The 19,743-nt window shown below is 42.5% G+C and overlaps 1 protein-coding gene across 5 annotated transcripts in view; it reads right to left on the bottom strand.

Moving 5' to 3' along the window:
• DTD1 (D-aminoacyl-tRNA deacylase 1) overlaps nucleotides 1-19,404 on the bottom strand; it is a 183,768-nt gene extending 164,364 nt beyond the window's left edge. For 3 of the 5 annotated variants that reach the window (XR_008667082.1, XR_008667085.1, XR_008667083.1), the window contains exons 1-3: nucleotides 19,240-19,399; nucleotides 12,859-12,949; nucleotides 10,668-10,903 (exon numbers count right to left, since the gene is read on the bottom strand). Coding sequence is in view for 1 of the 5 variants with exons in the window: in XM_055345836.1 (XP_055201811.1) it covers nucleotides 10,668-10,903; nucleotides 12,859-12,949; nucleotides 19,240-19,282 (370 nt within the window). In the remaining 4 variants the exon portion in view is untranslated. Of the gene's footprint in view, nucleotides 1-10,667; nucleotides 10,904-12,858; nucleotides 12,950-19,239 lie in introns of all 5 variants that reach the window. The other 2 variants (XR_008667080.1, XM_055345836.1) reach the window with 2 other exon arrangements.
• Nucleotides 19,405-19,743: the final 339 nt, after the last annotated feature.

Here is a 19,743-nt window from a genome sequence, read left to right as displayed (position 1 = left end):
ACTGAAAAAAGGTCAACGCCTATAGAGGGCCATCTAGCTCTATCTAGCAATCCCACTTTTGAGAATTTATCCCCAAGATATATCTGCCAGAACATGAATGGCCTATATACAAATTTATTCACTGCATCACTGTTGTTTTCAACACCCAAAAAAATCAGAAACAACCCAAGAGTCCAAGATACAAATTATATAAGATTTAAAATAGGAGCATCCCAGGTGGCTCAGAGGTTTAGGGCTGCTTTCAGCCCAGGGAGTGATCCTAGAGACCTGGGATCCAGTCCCACATTGAGCTCCTTGCATGGAGCCTGCTTCTCCCTCTGCCTGTGTCTCTGCCTCTCTCTCTCTGTGTGTGTCTCTTATGAATAAATAAAATCTTTAAAAAAATAAGATTTAAAATTAAATAAGCTAGGTTCTGTTCCCACCACAGAACACTGCACAGCTATTACAAAAGGTGTGAGGAAGTTCTCTATGAATTAATATGGAAAGAATCTCTAGAACATGCTGTGAAATCCTTTTTAAAATAATTTGTTAAAAATGCTACTTTTGTATAAAAAGAAAGCTATAAAATATATATATATATTCATATTTGCTCACATGTGCATGAAGAGGCACTAGAAAGATAGAAAAAATTAATTAAAAGGATTGCCTATATAGAGTAAGGGAAACAGAGTGGATGTCATGTGAGAACATGACTCCCCGGGCAGCCCAGGTGGCTCAGCAGTTTAGTGCTGCCATAAGCCCAGGGCATGATCCTGGGGACCAGGGATGGGTCCCACGTCGGGCTCCCTGCGTGGAGCCTGCTTCTCCCTGTGCCTGTGTCGCTGCCTCTCTCTCTCTCTCTCTCTCTCTCTCTCTCTCTCTCTCTCTCTCTCTCTCCGTGTCTCTCATGAATGAATAAATAAAATCCTTTAAAAAAAGAAAAAAAAAAGAACATAACTCCCCAAGGAAGACCTTTCCAGATCATTTCGATGTATGAACTACCTGATCATATTCCCTTATTCAAAAATTAATTAAAACAATATTAGAAGACTTACACTTTTCAATTTCAAAACCTACTACAAAGCTATAGTAATTAAAACAGTGTAAGCACTTCCATAAAGATAAGCATACAGAATGACGAGATAGAACTGAGAGTTCATAAATAAGCCCATACATAGATGTATAACATAGTACAAAAAGAGTACAAAGTCAACAAGAGTACAAAGACCATTCAATGGAGAAGAATGGCCTGTTCAGCAACTGGTGATAGAACAACTGGATATTCAGATGCAGAAGAATGAAGTTAGATCTTTGCCTCATACCAAAATTAACACAAAATGGATCAAAGACCTAACTACACGGGTTAAAACTGTAAAATTCTGAGAAATAACCAGGTCAACCTTCATGACAATGGATTTTGGGAATGGTTTCTTAAATATAAAACCAAAACACAAAAGAAAAAAGATAAAATTGGACTTCATCAAAATTAAAAACTTTTAAGGGTAGAGGATGAGTAAAATAGGTAAATGGGATTAAAAGGTATAAACTTCCAATTATAAAATGAGTAAGTCACAGGGATATAAATTAAGCACAGGGAATGTAGTCTATAATATTGTAATAACTTTGTATGGTGACAGTTGGAAACAACACTTATTATGGTGAGCATTTGTAATGCATATAAATGTCATATCATTATGTTACACACCTGAAACTAATATAATATTGTATATCAACTACACTTCAATAAAAAAATTTTAGGAGTGCCTGACTGGCTCAATCAGTGGAGCATAAGACTCTCAAATCTCTGGGTCATGTTTTCAAGCCCCACTTTGAGCCAAAAACAAACAAAACTTTTAAACTTTTGTGCATCAAAAGACACTATCAAGAAAGCAAAAGGACAATCCACAGAATGGGAGAAAATATTTGCAAATCATGTATATAATAAGGGTCTGGGATCTGGAATTTATAAATTACTTACAATTCAATGACAAAAAGACAAACCAATGAATTTTAATTGTGAGCCCCAACATAAGACTCGAACTCACAACCCCAAGATCAAGACCTGAGCTGGGATCAAGAGCCAAATATTTAGCTAACCAAGCCACCCAGGTGTCCCTCAAACAATTCAATTTTAAATGAATGAAGAATTTGAATAGCTATTTCTCCAAAGAAGACATACTAATGGCAAACAAACACATGAAAAGATGCTCAATATCATTAGCCATTAGAAAAATGCAAATCAAAATCATATTGATGTACCATTTCACATTCACCAGGATGGCTATAACCAAAAAATAAATAAAAATTTAAAAAGAGGGCAGCCCCGGTGGCGCAGCGGTTTGGCGCCGCCTGCAGCCCGGGGTGTGATCTTGGAGACCTGGGATCGAGTCCCACATCGGGCTCCATGTGTGGAGCCTGCTTCTCCCTCTGCCTGTGTCTCTGCCTCTCTCTCTGTGTCTATGGATAAATAAATAAAATCTTTAAAAAAAAAAAAATTTAAAAAGAAATAACAAGTGCTGGCAAGGATGCAGAGAAATCAGAAACCTCGTGGCTGGTGGGAATGTATAAAGTCACTGTGGAAAACAATTGGGGGCAGCCCGGGTGGCCCAGCGGTTTAGTGCCACCTTCAGCCCAGGGCGTAATCCTGGAGGCCCGGGATCGAGTCCCACATTGGGCTCCCTGCATGGAGCCTGCTTCTCTCTCTGCCTGTGTCTCTGCCTCTCTCTCTCTCTCTGTGTGTCTCTTATGAATAAATAAACAAAATCTTTAAAAAAAGAAAAAAAAAAAACAATTGGACTGTACCTCAGTAAGTTAAACAGAATTTTCATATGACCCAGCAATTCTACTCCTGAGTATGTAACCAAAAGAACTGAAAACAGGTGCTCAACCAAAAACTTGTCCACACATGTTTATAGCAGCTCTATTCACAATAGCTAAAAGGCTGGGAATGTCCATCAAGGAATGCATGGATAAACAAAATGTGATAGTTATGCAATGCAATACTCTTCATATAAAGGAATGAAGTAGGGCAGCCCCGATGGCCCAGCGGTTTGGCGCCACCTTCAGCCCGGGGTATGACCCTGGAGACCCCGATCGAGTCCCACATCAGATTCCCAGTATGGAGCCTACTTCTCCCTCTGCCTGTGTCTCTGCCTCTCCCTCTGTGTGTGTGTGTATCTGTCATGAATAAATAAATAAAATCTTTAAAAAAAAAAATAAAGGAACGAAGTACTGATACACGCTATAGTGCACGTACACATGTATGTAAGCACAATGTATGTTCAAAGGATGAACCTTGATTACACTATGCAAAGTCAAAGAAGCCAGACACAAAAGACTGCATATTGTATGGTTCCATTTCTATGAAATATTCAGATGAGGCAAATCCATAGAGACGAAAGGCAGATTCCTGGTTGCAAGAGCTAGGAATGGGGGAGTATGGAGAGTGCTTGCTTAAAGAGCATAGGGTTTCCTTTCAGGGTAATGAAAATGTTTTGAAACTAGACGGTGGTGATGATTTCATAACACTGTGAATACACAATCACTTAACTCCATGCTTTAAAATGGTTAATTTTATGTTACATGTATTTTACCACAATAAAAAACAAGTTAACTTTAGAAAGAACAAATAAATACTGAGAATAAAAAATAAGTGACTGACTTAAAACTCAAATGACACACTAAACTCCAGACTGGACATGGTCAAAGAAAACATTAGTAAACTGGAGGATCCCCTCAGGGCACAACAAAGAAAAAACAATTGAGATACTATACCATGCATAGTATTATTTGTTTAATATACCCACTGAAGAAAATATAGAGAACCAACTAATTTATCTATATTTCTGAATTTGTAGACCCCAAATCAATATGGTTTTAAATTGGTCCTATTTCTCCAGCTGAGAACTTCAGACTCTTCCCTTCATCCTGGGTTATTTCAGGTCCTTGGATTATGATAACAACGAGTTTCTTCCCACCTATGCCAGGATCTTCTTTTTTATTTTTTTTTAAGATTTTATTTATTCCTTTGAGGGAGAAAGAGACCAAGTGAGTGAACACAAGCAGGGGAAAGGGGTAGAGAGATGGGGAGAAGCAGACTCCCCACTAAGCAGAGAGCCCCATGCAAGGCTCAATCCCAGGACCCTGAGATCATGACCTGAGCCAAAGGCAAATGACTGAGTCACACCGGGACCCCTGTATCTTTTTTTATTTTTTAATGGCCCTTATTTCTTCAAATTGAGCTACAACAACAGACTCTAATGGGCAAGAAAAAGAGGCTGACCCCACAATTCACAACCAGAGTAGGGAGGAACTCAGGAACTGAGATAAAAGGGGTGAAGAGAGGGATCCCTGGGTGGCGCAGCGGTTTGGCGCCTGCCTTTGGCCCAGGGCGCGATCCTGGAGACCCGGGATCGAATCCCACATCGGGCTCCCGGTGCATGGAGCCTGCTTCTCCCTCTGCCTGTGTCTCTGCCTCTCTCTCTCTGTGACTATCGTAAATAAATAAAAATTTAAAAAAAAAAAAAGGGGGTGAAGAGAATAAAGGTGAGAGGAAGAAGGAGCTCAGAGAGGAAGGAGATGGATAGAACAATACTGTCACCATAATGAGCCTATTCTCATCTCCCTAGGCCTGGGGGGCATTTGTCACCCAAAATAACTGAGCACCTACAGTGTGATGCATAAGGAACTCTATCATTACTGCAGGGTACTGAACCACCACGACATCGATAACACTGTTTTTAATGTGGCTCTAAACAGTTAGGTGGGGAAAGGAGAACCGGCAAAAAGTAGGCTGTTGTTCACCTTGTAAAATCAACTAAGCAAATCAAGGAATCATGATTGGGATCTGAAAACAAAAATGGGGGGTTGGGCGCTGGGGTGGCTCAGCTGGTGAAGCATCAGCTTTCATCTCAAGTCGTCATCTCAGAGTCCTGGGATCAAGCCCCACATGTTGCTCTCTGCTCAACAGGGATGCTGCTTCTCCCTCTCAGCAAATCACTGAAGAGAAGGAATGAAAGAAAGGAGTGCCAAAAACTGACTTGGCCAACATGAGTCACACATCTGCATCAGACTTCAGGAGAGCCATCAGCCTGTGCCACAGTCCACCAAACTTGCCATTTATCAACGATGAAGATGTGATCCTACATTGTGATTTCCTAACTTTACATTAACAATAATGCTTCTGGCATTACAGCCCTTGTCAAAGTATATAAAACAGGCTTCCACTGAAAGCTTACTCAGGCTGCTAACATGCTGTATGTAGTAAAAAGAGTAAGACATTAAACAAATCCAAAAATTAAACACTAACCACAAAGCAAACACTAGATGTGGGCTTCCTCCTACTGGCGCCTTCTCTTTGTGAACAAACCTGCAGGAGCCCTGGACATAATGGATGCCCCATGGAGTGAACAGAGCTGAAGAAGCAATCAAAGAGCTGCTGTACTCCCGAAATGCCTTTCCACGTTCTTCTAGCTCCTTACCACCCACAAAAGATCAGACCCCACAGAGAAACACAGGTAGCTCTTTTTAATATCGTGGCAGCTTCTGATTTGCTCAACAAAGCCTACGGGTGATTGTTTCCCTGGGCCCATTACAAATGGCTCAATGTTGGAACAAGAAGTTTGAGAGCAGAGATATCTCTTTCAACTCTTCCATTTTGGTATAATATTCATTTTTTTCCTAACTATAAAGGTACTGTACGTTTAAAACTCCACTTTGACAGCTTTTAATGCCTCCCACTAAACAGGACTTTCAGTCCTTTTTCTGAAGGAATGAAGATTCCCAAGGGGCTGCTGAGGGCCATATCTGGACCTAATCTCCTGGGCCCACTCAGTCTGGGTGTCCAATAAGGTACCCTTAACCTCTGGCTCATTCTGTAGCAGAGAGCAAAAACTGATAAATGTATACACTGGGTTTTTCCTCCTAAATCAATTATTGGCAGAAGAGTCAGAGAATAAAAAAAACGTTTTGAGAACACCAGAGTTAAGAGCTATGCAGTATTAAAGATGGCCATAAACTCTGAAATTCTTTCCATTGCAAAGTGGTCTACAGCCCTCCCCTGGAATCTGGGTGGGCTGGGAGACAGCTTTGTCCAATAGCATATGGCAGAAGTGATGCTGCACTCCCTTCCAAGCCTGGCCTTGAGGGGCTAGCACTCTCATTTCCTAGCTTTTAAAATACCTGGTCTTGGGAGTGTTTGCTGTGGGAGAAGCCAGCCTCAAGTTAGAAATCAAACTACCCTGAGAGCGCCCAGCTGTGAGAAGCCCAAGTAATTGGGAGGGGGAGACTGACCCTGGAGAATAAGATGAGGTGGGGAGGAGGGGAGAAGCAAGATGAAACACGGGCCATCTTAGAAGTAGATTCCTAGCCCCAGCCAACACAAATAGATCAGAGACAAGCACCCAACCAAACCCTCTTAGATTCCTGACGCACAAAATTGTGAGGAAGACAGAATGGTTTTGTTTTTTTGTTGTTTTTTAAGATTTTATTTATTATTTATCTGAGAAAGAGAGAGCACAAGCAAGAGAGAGCACAAGCAGGGGAGAGAGAGAGAAGCAAGCTCGCCGCTGAGCAGGAAGGCTGACATGGGACTTGATCCCAGGACCCTGGAATCATGACCTGAGCCAAAGGCAGCCACTTAACCAACTGAGCCACACAGGCACCCCTAGAAAGGTTATCTTTAAGCCACTAAGTTTTGGGATGGTATGTTTTGCAGCAATAGCTAGTAGAAGCATAAGCCAAGGTAGGCAAGTTCTTAAGAAGAGGAGATGCCCTCACAAAGCCAAAGGGTCAGGGGGCCAGCAGAACTGGACCAGAGTGGGGAGGGGTGTCATGGCCTAAGCAATGTCTGGGGACACCAAACAGACTATACCCAAACAGGTCAAGGATGCTAAAAATTCTGGTCAAGTGGGTATGGTGGATCACTATGGTTTCAAGTACCAACTCAAGGGCCACTTGGGGTGGAATAGGCCTCAAAGAGCCAATTAGGGGAATTATGCCACTTACTTCTCCCTCTCAGGGCCCTCCCTCATTAACTGCACACACATCTATGACAGCCTCCCTCCATGTCCCTGCCAGAAAGGCAGAGTTCTGCTAGGACCACCTAATAACCTGCCCAACTCCCTCTATTAATCCCAGCTCCCAGTGGCCATCAATAAAGCAAGTCAAGGACACTCAAGTGGGACTTTCCAGTAGCCCTCCTAGCAGGCATCTCCCACCCACCCCGCTTCCCAACAGCCCCAGACTTCAACTGTGGCTCCAGGTGGTCCCCAGGAGGTCAACTCTACACTCTATGAAACGTATGACCTAAGCTGAGTCATAGAGTCGATCCCATACTGGCTCAAGAATGGACATGCTAACTAACTAAGCTGGCCCAATCAAAGTAACCTTCAGGACTTCTGCTTGAAATGCAGAGACAAAGGCTCAATCTCCTTCTTGGGATGGTGAACTGTGAAGACTGCAACCATCATGGCCTACCTGAGGACATGGCTGACATGCATGGGGGAAACCAGGGCTCAGAGAATCTCAGAGAAAACAGTCCCAGTAGTGATGACAGAGGGAATCCAGTTCAAGCTGAAATCGAATTCATTGTACCTTCACATGCTTCAATCATAAAGCAATAAACCTGCTTCACTAAAGACAGCTGAGCTGGGCCATGCCCAGGGGAAGAACTAGAACTAGTAAGGAAAAGCCTGAAAGCACATGGGCACTAGGCAGGGCAAGGACGTAACAGAGACAGGGAATAAACTGGACAATCTTCTGCTACGCAATCCTTAACAACAAGGAAGAGAAATGATTTGATTTATTTATATAAATAATGTAATTCATTTATATACATTAATTTAAAGTAGAGTTCTAGTCATTAAAGAGGAAGAGAGTGAAAATAAATGTTAAATCTAATTAAGTCAAAAGCCAAGACATAAAAGCAGCCTAAGTCTCCACTGACAAATGAATCCATAAAGAAGAGGTGATATGGAGACACAACAGAATACTATTCAGCCATAAAAACAGAAGAAAATCCTGTCATTTGCAAGAATATGGATGGATCGGAAGGGCTTTCAGTCAGACAGAGAAAGACAAATACTATACAGTCTCCCACATGTGTAGAATCTAAAACACCAATCTCAGAGATACAGGTAATAGATTAGTGGTTGCCAGAGGCAGGGGTAGAGGGCGGGTGAAATGGATGAAGATGGCCAAAAGATTTAAACTTCTAGTTATTAAGATTAATAAATTCCGGGATATAAGGTATGGCACAGTGACAAGTTAACAATACTGTATCACATATATCAAAGTTGCTAGGAGAGTAGATCTAAAAAGTTCTCATCACAAGAAAAGTAAAACTGTAACTACGTGAGGTGATGAACTAACTGAACGTAACACTAGTGATCATTTCACAATATACCCATGTATCAAATCATCATGTTTTACAATTCTAATAGGGTATTACATGTCAACTGTATTCAATAAAACTGGAAAAATATTTTAAATTTTTTGCAAAAAGGAAATTAAACTACTTTAAGTCTTAAAATTGCCAAAGTGGCCCCAAGAATCCTAAAATTAAGAAAATGTATTTATTAGCAGTTGGTTTGTGTTCCATCATCCCTTCAGCTCTCAGAGGGCTTTCCATATTGGAACTGGAAGCTAAAAACTCAAAATTAAGAACACACACAGCAAGCATGTAAAACATACTCTCTGCATTTTATTCCACCAAATACCATAAAAGAGATAAAGAGCTGAAAGAGCAAGAGAGGCACTTTGTATCACTTAAGTGTTTCTGAAAGTCCAAAGGATTTGGAAATAAATTTTGATTAAGACTCTTCGCATAAATCACATCAATTTTTCATCAAAATGATCAGATGTATCATATCCCCCACAAACTTAAATTGTCAACCATTATAAAATTATATTGCTAATAGTACACTGCTTCAGGCACTTAACAGAATTATCCGGATAAAATAGACATCATTGCAAAAAGTAAAAGGAACACAAAACACCTAATAAAACACAAAACACTCCTCTTTAAGGACTCAGATGAAAGCTGTTTTGTTTTCACTTGAGCATACCTTAACAACCACTAGTGTTCTCCCATTTCAAGTGCCTTCACTTATGCTTTTATGATATTCCTTGTGCTCATCCTTTCAAGGGGCTTCAGTACATTCTAAAATATTTGAGATTACTCAAAAATGGGATGATTCTACAAACATCAAGCAGAGAAGACAATGATGACAGCATTTAATTCTCAGCTCAGCACAGAAAAATAATTATTCAGAGGACCTGACTTAAATGCTAATTCTAGGAAGAAACACGTTTGCAGCAAAGCCATGCTGAAGGATCCCAGGGGACACAGGGTGGGAAAAAGTACTGGAGACATCTATAACCAGACTTGTGAATGGAGCTCTAAAACTTGGGATTATTTCCAGAAGAGGCAATCCATTCTACTCTACCAGGACCCAAGTAAAGATTGGGATTTAATTTAAGGCAGGGGTGTCCTGATCATGGCAACAGGTAAGAGGAGAATTAAGATCAAAGGAAATGCTGAAGAAGGATAAGAATATGACTCTTCTAAACAGAAGTGAATCTGATGAGCTGACCATCCTCAATGTGGGGCTTTACTGTAGACCTTCAAAATCAGGCAATAAACTCTATTCCTTAAGGTTGAAAATGGGTCCAAGAAACAAGGGATCAAGTTTTGTTTCTTCAGAGAAAGTCAAAGTACAGGAAATAATACAGAGTTAACTATTAACAACTCTTAGATGTCTACAAAAGGGAATGATGGCAGCAAAAGAAACTGCAGATACTAAGACATTCTACTTACACTACATACACTGAGATGTATTACCAAAGGAGGCTAAATATTCTAATAACTTTGAAGAGAAAGGCAGAATGTGATGGTTTTTAATGGCCCTCAGAAACATAAAAACAGAATAGAAATGAATGGCCACCTTAAACAGATTCATAATTTCAGATTCCTAATTCTTCTATAAACCAGGATCACTATTCCAAGGCATTTTCTAGACTAAATCTCAGTCAGTCAAAGCAAGTTGGCATTCTCACCAATAAGCAGTTCGTCAAAGACCTAAACCTTCACTGTCCAATATGACAGCCATTAAGCACACACAGGTGTCGGGTACTTGAAATGTGCCGGGTCAAAATTGAGATGGGCTGTATGTATAAACTACACACCAAGATTTAGAAAACTTTAGCACCAAAAAAGGAATGAAAATTCTATCAATCAACTTTTTATATTGATTATGAGGTGAAATCATACTATTTTGGATATATTAGGTTAAGTAAAATATATTTTTAAATTAATTTCACTTGTTTCTTTTTACTTCTTTTTTAATATGCCTACTAGGAATTTAAAATGGCATGTGGCTCACACTTGTGGTTTGCATTATATTCCCTGTCAGACATGATAAGCAAACAAAATGAAACACCACTGTTATCAAACACACTTCCGGGATGGTAAACATTCCACATGTGAACAGAAGACTAAAGAAGGGTAAACAGGATCAGGAGCATTCAGATGACTCGTACCACAGCACTAGCTATGCTGTTTGAAGGAAGTAATAAGCACAAACAACAAACTTTCTGGAAAAGGAGTAGCTGTAATTGCAGATTCTCTTTTCCTCCAGCTCTAAGTGTCCAGAGACTCTCTTCTTGGGTGGGCTCGCCCTCCTGCCTACCTTTGATGAGCTCCGGCCTGTATGTCTTCCGCAGCTGCTCCAGGAAGCTGTTGTAGAAACTCTCCGCCTGCTCCGTGGGCATTGCCAGGTGGAAGTCAGGCTTGTTCCCCTTGAGGACACACTGGAGCGTGAACTGGCTGATGCACAGCACCTCATACTGTTTGTCCATCACACTCTTCGACCAGTGCTTCCCACTTTCATCCTCAAACACGCGCAGGTTTAAAATCTTTCTGACCCTGAGGGAGAAAACAGTGACAAGAGCTATCTGAAGAATCATAAGCCCCCCAACATTCTCCATACCCCCAAGTGTTACCAGCATCCTGTCAAACAAGGACATAATGTTGACATAATGTTATGTGTATTACATATATATACAGAAGAAGGAAGTTACTTGGGCCTTGGGCAAGTTATTTATCCACTCTATGCCTCAGTTTCCTCATCTGTAATATGAGGTAGTAACAGACTTACTTCACAGGGTTGTTTTAGGATTCCTTTTTTTTATTTTTTATTTTTTATTTTTTATTTTTTTTTGGCCAGTTCCTCCAATTCACAAGCAGCTACCCATGCAAACCTGAGCTAAGAACAACCATCCACCAACTGCTCCTTCAGGTTGGTGGATATGTCAAGACGTGGATTCAATTTGTTTAATTGAAAAATTCAATCTTTACACTGAAATAAATGATATCTCACTTTAACATCCTTTCTTGGAACTACTCAAAATGAAGAAGTGGGCAAACACCCTAGAGAAAACTCATGCTTATTGCAAATATGCAAAAAGACCTGGCAAAAGCCTCCCTGACAACTATGTCCCATGCCTCTTAAGCCCTAGGAGGGCCTCCTTATAAATGTGGATGACAAAGAGCAGCCACTGTGACAAGGAAGAGAAGCAGAGAACATTTATTCCTTAGAAGGAATTAGGTTCCAAATCTGATTTTCAACCGACTACAAAAGGGACAATCGGATGGAATTACACCCAGGTATGGGCCTCAACAGGCAGAATCCACAGGTCACAAGTCTAAAGCAAATGTGCCAAGTGGTGCTGGGGGCAGGGGCAGAGTAAGTATGGGGACAGGTGAGGCTGCCTGTGCTGAGAGCCAGTCAGGAGAAAGCAATGGCAAACTCCCCTACCATAGAAAGAGCACCAGCTTTCAAGTCATGTAGTCTAGATTCTAATTTGAATTCAGGCTTTTTACTATATACACGTTCATGATCTTAGGCAAGTCATTTAACTCTCTGACCTCCAGATCCTATGCATCCAATGAACAACTGAACATTTTTTTAAAGACATAAATAGTGCCCAGATCATACTGCTCTAATTGGAAACAGAAAACACTCATAAGAAAAAAAGTTTGGTTCTACATTATGAGAATGGTTCATGGATAAAGGACCAAATAGGAACTGAGGCTTTTGAGTTCCAGCTCTGCTGCTAATGTAGCAGGGTGTCACTGGACAGATTACACTTCCTTGGTCTCCTCATCTGAAACACGGAGACAGGGGCACCTGGGTGGCTCAGTGGTTGAGCATCTGCCTTTGGCTCAGGTCATGATCCGGGGTCCTGAGACTGAGTCCCACATCGGGCTCCCTGCAAGAGCCTGCTTCTCCCTCTGCCTGTGTCTCTGCCTCTCTCTGTGTCTCTCGTGAATAAATAAATGAAATCTTAAAAAAAAAAAAAAAAAAGAAAAGAAAAGGAAAGGAAAGGAAAGGAAAGGAAAGGAAAGGAAAGGAAAGGAAAGGAAAGGAAAGGAAAGGAAAGGAACATGGAGATAGCCATATTACATCAAATCCAACACAGATAAAAGTCACAGCAACTTACTTCACAGGACCAAAATACTATGGAAGTTCCCAGTGTACATATATACGCAACTTTTTTAAAGATTTATTTTTTTTTTTATTTGAGAGAGAGAGAGCATGAGCAGAAGGGGGAGAAGAAGAAAGAATCTAAAGCAGACTCCACACTGAGCACGGAGCCCAATTCAGGGCTCAATCTCACAACATGGAGATCATGACCTGAGTTGAAACCAAGAGTCGGTTATTTAACTGACTGCACCACCCAGGCACCCCATATATACATATAGAGTTTAGATAGGTAGGTAAGCAGACAGAAATATACAGATATAGATATCTACAGGTATATATCTATACCACTACATATCCCATTCAAATAGCAATGACCTAGAAATCCGCCTCGTACATGTGTTCCAGTTCCTTCTGTGTATCTTCCAGAGAAATACCCAGCAACACACAGATGCCCCGTCCAATAGCACTTATTTGCTCTCCTCCAACTAGAAAGGAAACAAAAGTGAAAAGAGACTCAGAACCAAACAGGTACCATGACACGCTCTTAAGTAACCACAGGAATGTTTAAAAATCACATGTACTTCTTATAATTACTTTGGCAAAGTCAGTAGGTATTTAAAAATGAGTTTCAGGGATGCCTGGGTGGCTCCGCGGTTGAGCGTCTGCCTTTGGCTCAGGGCGTGATCCCAGAGTCCCGGGATGGAGTCCCACATCGGGTTCCCTGCATGGAGCCTGTTTCTCCCTCTGCCTATGTCTCTGCCTCTCTCTCTGTATCTCCTATGAATAATTAAATAAAATCTTTTTTAAAAAGTTTCATAGGGGATCCCTGGGTGGCTCAGCGGTTTAGCGTCTGCCTTTGGCCCAGGGCGCGATCCTGGAGTCCTGGGATGGAGTCCCACATCAGGCTCCCGGCATGGGCCTGCTTCTCCCTCCTCCTGTGTCTCTGCCTCTCTCTGTCTCTATGTCTGTCATACATAAATAAATCTTCAAAAAAAAAAGTTTCATAAATGCAGTAAACCTATCAAGATTTATGTCCATCCTGATTTTATATCTGGAATGAATGACTTAGGGTTTTTTTAAGATTTTATTTATTTATTCATGAGAGACACAGAGAAAGGCAGAGACACACAGGCAGAGGGAGAAGTAGCCTTCCCACAGGGAGCCCAATGTGGGACTCAATCCCCGGTTCCTGGGATCACAACCCGAGCCAAAGGCAGACACTCAACCACTGAGCCACCCAGACACCCCATGGAATGAATGACTTGTTAAGTGAACAACCATTAAGCCAAATTTTAGGGCCACATTTTCATCTGTGTTACCTTGGGTAAGACACCTCAAACTTTCCATGCTCATCTGTAAAAACAGAACAGAGTTTTCCTCCCCAAAGAATACAATTCCGCTGTATTAATTCTCAGAAAGGAAATGCCTGCTTTCCTTGGGAATCAGCAACTTTGGTAACACAATATACAGATCCCACAATAAATATTTATGTAAGAAAAATAAAGAAATAATTTTTCTACTTACTCCAAGAAGATAAACGTTATACATAAAAACCACTATTTAAAAGTTAAGCTTCGAAAATAAATAAATAAATAAATAAATAAATAAATAAATAAATAAATAAATAAATAAATAAATAAATGCAAGTTAAGCTTCAGGGTGCCTGCATGGCTCTCTTGAGCATCTGACTCTTGGTTTTGGCTCAGAGTCTTGATCTTGGAGTCATGGGATCAACCCCCAAATTGGGCTGCATGCTCTGCATGGAGTCTGCTTAAGACTCTCTCTCTCTCTCCCTCCTCCTCTGCCCCCTCTCCTCCTTCTCTAAAATAAATAAATAAATCTTTTAAAATTGAAAAATAATTAAGTAAATAAAAGGCTTCAAGTCAGTAAACATCTATTAATTTGTATTCTAAGTCAATGACCTCCAAATCCCTCTTAATCATGCATCTCATCCACAAAAACTAAATCTTTAAATATATATATTCCAAATATTTGTGTGTGTATTTATAATCAAATGTACACTCTACTACCATTAGGCAGTATCTCAGTGCTGGCACAGTTCTTAGGCCAAGATCTGTCATCATGATGGTGAATCGAAATCCATATTTCAAATGTTAATCTCCTAACTTTCAAAATTTTTGGCCAACTTTTTGTCAAATCTCATTAGATTACTGACGTCTTGTTATTTTACCATCTATTAACCTAATGTTCCAATCAGGAAAGGGCAGACTCTGTCATTTTCTTGTAGTTTGCCTCTGCTGGATAATAGTATCTATAAATATATCTGACAAGGCATCATGGATTGGAACATGTTGTCATATCCTGCGAGCTAAGAAAAGAATGAAAACCTCCTCTGACAAGGGACCACCTGACCTGCAGTCGCCAAGGAGTGTCAGCACCAACCCATTCCAACCCAAATACCAATAAAGCCTAATTTCTCTTCTTTTTATGCTAAGAACTATTTTCTTCTGTGCTGTTTTGCTTATAATGGACTATAAGTGATTACTGTCCTTTGTGCCAATGACTCAGAAGCTGAAACAGAAAGAATCTAATCTGAAATAAGCAGTAAACAATTGGGTGGTTGGCTTGTTTGTGTCACCTTAGAAAAAGCTGGCTTCATTTGTTCTTTAAATATATCAGTATTGTTTTCTTACAAGATCAATATTATTTTCTTAAATTTTCCCCACAGTATGTTTTAAAAGCTTAAAAATAATGGTTATCGAATTATACCCACCATTAAATTAATGCATACACATCACAGAAAATTTGGAAAATATAAGAAACAGGAAGAAAAAAAGAACATCCAAAGACGAGTACTTTAATATTTTAATGACTTCCTTTTGATATTTTCTCTATCCACAGGTTTTCATATTTGTTTTCAATTACTATAATAACACTGTATATAAATTTTTGTGTCTCATCTTTTCTCTTAACAGTGTATAAGGATTTTTCATGTTATAAGCTTTTCCTAAACATCTTTTCATAGTCACATCTCATCAAGTTGAATAGTTACTTCTATCCAATGCACCAACTAATCATCCCATTTGGCTAGATATACGGTTTGTTTCAAAATTCTCACTTCAATAAATAACACTGTGGGGAAAATCTTTATATACTACACATTAGACTTTCATTTTTGAGCATTTTTAGGTTCACAGCAGAATTGAGCAAAGATACAGAGATTCAGGACACCCGGTGGCTCAGTCGGTTAAGTGTCCTATTCTTGATTTCCACTCAAGCCATGATCTCAGGGTCAGGAGATGGAGCCCCGCATTGGGCTCTGTACTGGGTGTGGAGCCTGCTTAAGATTCTCTCTATGCCTCTGCTCCACCTCCTCTCTCTAAAAAAAAAGAAAAAGGGGGTACTATAACTCACTGCCCCCATAAATGCATAGCTTCTCCACCACAGGGGTACATTTTTTTACAACTGATGAACCTACAATGACACATCATTACCACTCTAAGTCCATAGTTTACATTAGGGTTCACTCTTGATGTTGTACATTCTATAGATTTGGACAAATATACAATAACATGTACCCACCATGACAGTATCCTACAGAGTAGTTTCACTGCTCTTAGAATCCTCCTTGCTCTGCCTATTCATCCCTCCAAATCTTTTCCTACAGTTAGTATTCTCAGAACAGATTCTAAAAAAAGAATCACTATTCAAAGTGATTCAAATCACTATCTGAAGAGTTTCATGCTTTCCCTCTGCCACTCTCTTGTGTGTTCTCTCTTTCGAGTAAGTAAAATCTTTTAAAAATATATATTTTTAAAAAGGGGGACGCCTGGGTGGCTCAGTCAGTTAAGCATCTGCCTTGGCCTCAGGTCATGGTTCCAAGGTCCTGGGATCAAGCCTGGCAGGGGGCTCTCCCTGTGCATCAGGGAGCCTCCTTCTCCCACTCCCTCTGCCCCTCCCCCTGCTCAAGCTCTCTCTCAAAGAAATCTTAAAAAAAAAAAAATTGAACAGTTTCAACATTTTTTTTTAAATTTTTGTTTATTTATGATAGTCACACACAGATAGAGAGAGAGAGAGGCAGAGACACAGGCAGAGGGAGAAGCAGGCTCCATGCACCGGGAGCCCGACGTGGGATTCGATCCCGGGTCTCCAGGGTTGCGCCCTGGGCCAAAGGCAGGCGCCAAACCGCTGCGCCACCCAGGGATCCCTAGTTTCAACATTTTTATAATGTATTACTTGTCTTAATAAGAAACAAATTATGCCCCAAAGCCTATATGTGAGTTTGCTCTCTTATTTTGGAATAGTTTTGCTCTCCACCTCCAGGTACAAGTATAAGAACCAGGAGGTCCAAAGGGATCTTTTATTACAGACAAATGGATTCCGAAGGGAAAAAACTTGAGAATCGCCATTTTAGACAACAGATCACAGGGCTAGAAAAGACCTGAGATATTTGGTCAATTTCCCGTGTATACCATCATCACCACTGGCCTCTTCTTTTTCTTTTTTTTTTTTAATATTTTATTTATTTATTCATGAGAGACACAGAGAGAGACACACACAGAGGCAGAGGGAGAAGCAGGCTCCACGCAGGGAGCCTGTTACCGGACTCGATTCCAGGTCTCCAGAACCACGCCCTGGGCCAAAGGAGGCCGCTCAACCACTGAGCCACCCAGGTGCCCACCACTGACTTCTTCAAGAATTCATAATCTCTGAAATTAACTCATTCAAACCCACTTTAGATCCTCTTCCCAACATTCTGTGATTCTATTCAGATTTAAGCTGTTGAAGCTGAGTGATGGGACATGGGAATTACCACACCGTGCCGCCTGTGTAACTAAATGAATATGTCTGAGGGGATCCCTGGGTGGCGCAGCGGTTTAGCGCCCGCCTTCAGCCCAGGGCGCGATCCTGGAGACCCGGGATCGAGTCCCACGTCAGGCTCCCTGCATGGAGCCTGTTTCTCTCTCTGCCTGTGTCTCTGCCTCTGTGTGTGTGTGTCATGAATAAATAAATAAAATCTTTAAAAAAAAAAAAAAAGAATATGTTTGAAATGTCCCATAATGAAGCTTTTAAAATTAGATTATCACAATAGCCATGCCAAAGCATCAAAATGTGCCTGACCAATCTCATTAAGTGCGTCTGCCACATAATAAAATATGACTCCTGATATTGTACTCTGTCCCAACCATAAAATCGAAAGTGGCATCTTAGAATCCCTGTAATAAAATGCCATTCATGTACGGCCACATTTCAGTGAAGCCAGTCACATTCTAAAAGAGTCAGAAAACCTTTCCATTACAGTTCAATTAGAAGGCCTGGCTAATGTGAAAGTCCCTCCAGCACTGAGAGAGAATTCCATTTTATTTGATACCTTCCCACAATTAATACCCTTATCTTTTTCTAAATACCCTTATCTTTTTTAATATGCAGGTTTGTTTGCTGGTTTTTAACTAAAAGCACACAATTTAAATAGTATTTAAATAGTAAACTAAAATCACTCAAACTATTCAGCAAATCTCACAAAATACGTGTCCTCAAGATCCCAAATCATCAGAATAAAGAGTTCGACAGAAGATTAGAAGTTAAATCCCTCAAAGTTCACTTGCGGTTGGTGATGACCACATAGAGCGAAACGTGATTTCGCTCAAAAACGCAAAAAACCTTTACCTCTATGAATTTCCTCGGTTTTAATTAACTTAAATATTAACTGAAAGGCCAAAAAACCTTTGTTTTAGAATCCCGTAAGTCCCAAAGCTCTTCTGTTCCCTATTACTCCAGGACCATATCCAAAACCAGTTAACAAAACAGCTCAGACATCATTAGGCAGAGCTGAAGAGTAGACTCTCTGATCTAATATACGGCTTTGCTGGGTGTGGTCGTTTCTTTAGGGGATCTTGTTGCTTTGTTTTTAGATCTATACTTTTGTGGACGCCAGAACACATACTTGGTGTAGCCTGGCTCAAGAGAAGGGTATCTGGAATTACTTGGACAGAGACAACACTACAATTCTGAGAAAGGAGGGGAAAAAAAGACTAGAAGACAAATCTAAGATCAGTCATCGAAAAATTTTTTTGACTTATCTCGGTCTGACTTCTTGAAACGACCGCCTCGTACACATCAACCATCTGGATCCCTGAGGTTCGAACCAGACTACAGTGGCCCGGCAGCGGCTCCGTGACTGTGGAGGGCTTGGCCCGCAGGAACCGGGCCAAAGGGAGATGTTTCCCCGGAATTCTTGGGGCGCCGGCGCGTCCCCGCAGGACCCGAGCGGCCGGCGGGCGGGGCGGGGGGGGCGGGGCGGGGCAGGGGTCCTCGCGGGCTGGGCCGGGCCGGGCCGGGCCGGGCCGGGCCGGGCGCCGGGCACGTGGGGGGCGCAACTCTTCAGATCTGTGCATTTTATTGGCAGTGCGGCTCCGTGACAAGCGGGCACGCAGACAATGGGCGAAGACGGGAAATCTAAAACGAAACGCTCCGGAAATGCCGCCTGCGTGCTGTCTGCGCCACATTCCACCTGAGGACGGCCACGGGGATGCTCGGAGGTTCCGCCTCCCGGTACCCGGGACCAGAGAAAGAAAAAAGACAATAAAGAGGCGCGCTGACCGAGGCCCGGGCAGGACCCTCGGCCGGGACCCCGGGGCACCCGGAGCCCGCCCGGGGCCTCAGGGCTGCGGGGGCCGCGCCCGCCGGGGACGGCGCCGGGCACCCTCCGGGGGCGGCGGGGACGGCGGGAGCGGACTGCGGGCGCGGGGTCAGGGGTGGCTCCTCCCGGCCCGGCCCGGCCCGGCCCGGCCCCGCCCGGCCCCGCCCGACTGACCTGTGACGCTGGCCCGGGTGACGCGCTGCACCACGGCTTTCATGGCGGCGGCTGCGGCGAGTCGGGCGGCGCCGCGCTCTTCCGGCCTCGCGACTCTGCGCGCGGCGTGGCGGCCGGCGCCCTCTGCGGGTGACACCGGGAAGCGCGGCGGCAGCCCCGACGGACCCCGCTCGCGGCGGCGCGCCCACGCCGGCCACGCCCACCCACGGTTGGCCACGCCCTCCAGCCACGCCCCCGGGGTAGGCCCCGCCCCCGCCGCCGGTGGGCCCCGCTCCCCGCAGGCACCGAGACCCCCACCCAGATCGCGCCCCAACCGCGGGTTCTGGGCCAGATGTTTCTCGCATCCCCGATGTAGGAGCCAATCATCCCTAAATCCCAGCTTTGTCCTGAATCCTAACCCTGTCGTCCTCCTCCCACCCTTCGGCGCCTCTGTTCCCGTGCTTCCCAAGTTCCTTTTCCCTTGTTTCCTGCCTCAGGGGCTTCTCAGAAACAGGCAGAACAGCA

The sequence above is a fragment of the Nyctereutes procyonoides genome, unplaced genomic scaffold (genome assembly GCF_905146905.1).
Source record: "Nyctereutes procyonoides isolate TBG_1078 unplaced genomic scaffold, NYPRO_anot_genome, whole genome shotgun sequence".
Lineage (NCBI taxonomy): Eukaryota > Metazoa > Chordata > Mammalia > Carnivora > Canidae > Nyctereutes > Nyctereutes procyonoides.
The sequence above is the reverse complement of the archived record's forward strand: the minus strand, read 5'-3'. Positions and strand labels throughout refer to the sequence as shown.